Genomic DNA, 3,889 nt, shown 5'->3' on the forward strand with positions numbered 1-3,889 from the left:
TTATTGTAAAGGCTGTTTTCTCTCTCTCACACACACACATACCACTTTACAAAGGCTTATTCATTAGAATATGACATGCCAACGTCTAGGAGCTTCTAAATGCATTTACCTTTTTTGTTGTGAAATAGTCAACTTCACTATTTAATTATTTATCCATCTTATTTCAAAAGATAAACAACTGTCCACCTTATCGCACTCCCATCCTTTTCTTTTTGTATTGGTTTTGGTAAAGGTCAAGTGAGAAGCCCCACTAAACATATACTATATATTAATTAATTAATTAATTAATTATATATTGGTGGATTCTGTGACAAACGTTAGTTTCTTTGATACTGAAAGACAATATGGGGCATCTCTTAATTCCCTCAAAAGACATGTAGACAAAGAGAAACCCCACAAAACCTCATTCCTTTCAAGCTTCCAACGTCTATTATCCTTTAGCTTTCATCACTTTTGAGATAAACCCTTTTTTTCTTTCTTTTCCTTCTTGCAAATTAAGCCACTATTTTTTGTTACCTAGTCACTTGTTTCCTCATTATTATTGGTATATGTGAAAACTTAATCGGTCTAGTAGGACTAGTGCAAACAAAATACCTTTTTCATGAATGGACATGACAAGTACAACACCAAATATGAAAGAATTTTCAAATCAATTTTCGAGCCTTCAATAACACCGTATACCGATTAATCAAATGTACCTACCTAAACAAATAAATTGTACCAATGTTGGCACAGTCAAAATGTATATCTCTTCGACCAAAAATAAACAACTATCTTATTTTCATTCCCACTTTATTTTATTGTAAAGGTTGTTTTCTCTCTCTCACACACACATACCACTTTTCCCTTCTAAATGCATTTACCTTTATTTTATTGTAAAAAACAACTTCTCATTGAAAAAACGCGTAGGCCTTCCACTTTATTTTATTGTAAAGGTTGTTTTCTCTCTCTCTCACACACACATACCACTTTACAAAGGCTTATTCATTAGAATATGACATGCCAACGTCTAGGAGCTTCTAAATGCATTTACCTTTTTTGTTGTGAAATAGTCAACTTCACTATTTAATTATTTATCCATCTTATTTCAAATTTCAAACAAACCATACATGAACTATGCAGCACGAGGAGCTTCTAAATCTTTATTATTCTTTTTAGTTAAGTTGGAGATAAATTTGTTATGTATTTGTCATGTACATGTTTTTGGAACGTATTTATTTTCACATTCCCGGTCAACATTGATTACAAATTGCTTTTTGTTGTTTGTTTTTTATTTAGAAATTATTTACATTAATTTTTTATTTTTTTTAAATTGTTGTAGAGATGAGTGCTTCTAGTCCTAGTCAAGCTAAAGAACAAGATGATGATACCAAACCTTTATGGACCTATGTTACAAAGATAAAAAGTGTAGTTGGTGGTGGAAATTACGAGATAAAATGCAATATTTGTGATTTTACCTTTAATGGGTCTTACACTAGAGTGAGGGCACACTTGTTGAAGATGACAGGAAAGGGAGTTAGAGTTTGTCAAAAGGTAATAGTTGCCAAACTTATAGATTTGAAGAAGATAGACAATGAGGCTACATTGAGGGTGGAGAGGTCAAAAACAAAATTTGTGTCATTACCTCTGGTTTCTACTCAACACCAAATGGATACAAACACTCTTGGTGTTGATCCAAAAAAGAGAAAGACATCATCTGTAGAAAATGTCTTTAATTTGCAAGCTAGAGAGACACTTGATCATGAAATTGCTAAGATGTTTTACTCTTCAGGGCTGCCTTTTCATTTAGCAAGAAATCCCCATTATAGGAAGGCATTTGCCTATGTTGCCAACAATCAGATCAGTGGTTACCAACCTCCAGGTTATAATAAATTAAGGACAACATTACTTCAAAACGAGAGAAGACATGTGGAGAATTTGTTACAACCAATTAAAAATACATGGAGCCAGAAGGGTGTGAGCATTGTTAGTGATGGATGGAGTGACCCGCAAAGAAGATCTCTTATTAATTTCATGGTTGTCACGGAGAGTGGACCTATGTTTTTAAAGGCCATTGATTGTTCAAATGAGATCAAAGACAAGGATTTCATTGCCAAACATATGAGGGAGGTAATTATGGAGGTTGGACACTCAAATGTTGTGCAAATTGTGACGGATAATGCAGCCGTTTGTAAAGCAGCAAGTTTAATAATTGAGGCTGAGTTTCCTTCCATTTATTGGACTCCATGTGTTGTCCATACATTAAATCTTGCTTTGAAGAACATATGTGCAGCCAAGAATACAGAAAAAAATAATGTTGCTTATGAAGAATGTTCTTGGATCACCCAAATTGCGAATGATGCAATGTTTGTGAAAAACTTTGTCATGAGTCACTCTATGAGACTATCAATTTTCAATTCATTCAATTCATTGAAATTGTTATCCATTGCTCAACAAGATTTGCCTCCACTATTGTAATGCTCAAGAGATTCAAGCAATTGAAGAAAGGACTCCAAGAGATGGTCATTAGTGACCAATGGTCTTCTTATAAGGAAAATGATGTTGCAAAGGCTAAATTTGTGAAAGATACTTTGTTAGATGATAAATGGTGGGATAAGTTTGATTATATTCTTTCTTTCACTAGCCCTATATATGATGTTCTTAGAAGAACGGATACAAAAGCTTCATCTCTCCATCTAGTATATGAGATGTGGGATTCAATGATTGAAAAGGTGAAGAATGCCATATATCAATATGAGAGAAAGGAGGAGAGTGAAGGATCAACCTTTTATGAGGTAGTGCACTCCATATTAATTGACCGTTGGACTAAGAGTAGCACTCATCTCCATTTTTTAGCTCATTCTTTAAATCCTTGGTAATTGACTCTATACTTTTTTACTTACATTTTTTTAGAATTACTTAAATTTTAATCATGTATATATTTCTTTTTAATTGTAGATATTATAGTCATGAATGATTAAGTGAAGATTCTAATCGAGTTCCTCCACATTAAGACATGGAACTCACTCGTGAAAGATTAAAATGCTTCAAGAGGTTCTTTCTTGATGTGGATGTAAGGAGGAAAGTGAATATTGAGTTTGCCAACTTCTCGGATGGAAGAGAAGGTTTTGATGATCTTGATTCTTTAAATGATAGAGGTCAAATGGATCCAAAAGCTTGGTGGCTAGTTCATGGCATTAATGCTCCAATACTTCAAAAGATTGCCCTTAAGCTACTTGCGCAACCTTGTTCATCTTCTTGTTGTGAAAGGAATTGGAGTACATATTCAATTATCCATTCTTTAAAGAGAAACAAGATGACACCACATAGAGCTGAAGATTTAGTATTTGTTCATAGCAACCTACGACTTCTCTCAAGGAATACTCCACAATATCATCAAGAGGAAACTAAAATGTGGGATGTAGCTGGAGATGATTTTGGGTCACTTGATGATTGTGGTATTCTTGAAATTGCTAGTTTGTCTTTAGATGAACCAGAGTTAGAGGGTATCTTTTTCAATGATGACTAGTTTGTGGAATTCTTGAAGACTTGAAGTTGCTAATTCATCATCTTGCTTTATAATTTTTAGTATTTTTTGTGACTCATTATCGTAGGAAAAGTTCTTTTGAGATGATGATGAATATATAAATCTTGATTTTCAATTTAGATCTTTTACGCATATCGCTCATATTTAATTTTATGTAATTTTATTTTATTTAATTATATATATATATATAGTCGTGTCCATGTCCTACATTTTCAACATTTCAGGTGTCCACGTGTCCATGTCTGATGTCCGTGTCGGTGTCGGTGCTTCATAGCATTCTCCTTGTTACTATGGTCAATTATATAGTGGCAATGTCACTGGCTTCCATTTGTAACAAATTTCAGTGACACAAAAGGTGGTTGT

The 3,889-nt window shown here is 33.5% G+C and overlaps 1 protein-coding gene across 1 annotated transcript; it reads left to right on the top strand.

Moving 5' to 3' along the window:
- Nucleotides 1–1,323: 1,323 nt before the first annotated feature.
- LOC113001899 (uncharacterized) lies at nt 1,324–2,457 on the top strand. The gene has a single exon (XM_026128771.1). The coding sequence runs from the start codon at nt 1,324–1,326 to the stop codon at nt 2,455–2,457; it is 1,134 nt and encodes a 377-aa protein (XP_025984556.1).
- The last annotated feature ends 1,432 nt before the right edge of the window (nt 2,458–3,889 follow it).

Source organism: Glycine max, chromosome 6 (assembly GCF_000004515.6).
Source record: "Glycine max cultivar Williams 82 chromosome 6, Glycine_max_v4.0, whole genome shotgun sequence".
In the NCBI taxonomy this organism is placed as follows: Eukaryota; Viridiplantae; Streptophyta; class Magnoliopsida; order Fabales; family Fabaceae; genus Glycine; species Glycine max.

What these genes read in the sequence shown, in the direction of transcription:
- LOC113001899 (XM_026128771.1), top strand. Translation starts at nt 1,324, where the DNA reads ATGAGTGCTTCTAGTCCTAGTCAAGCTAAAGAACAAGATGATGATACC.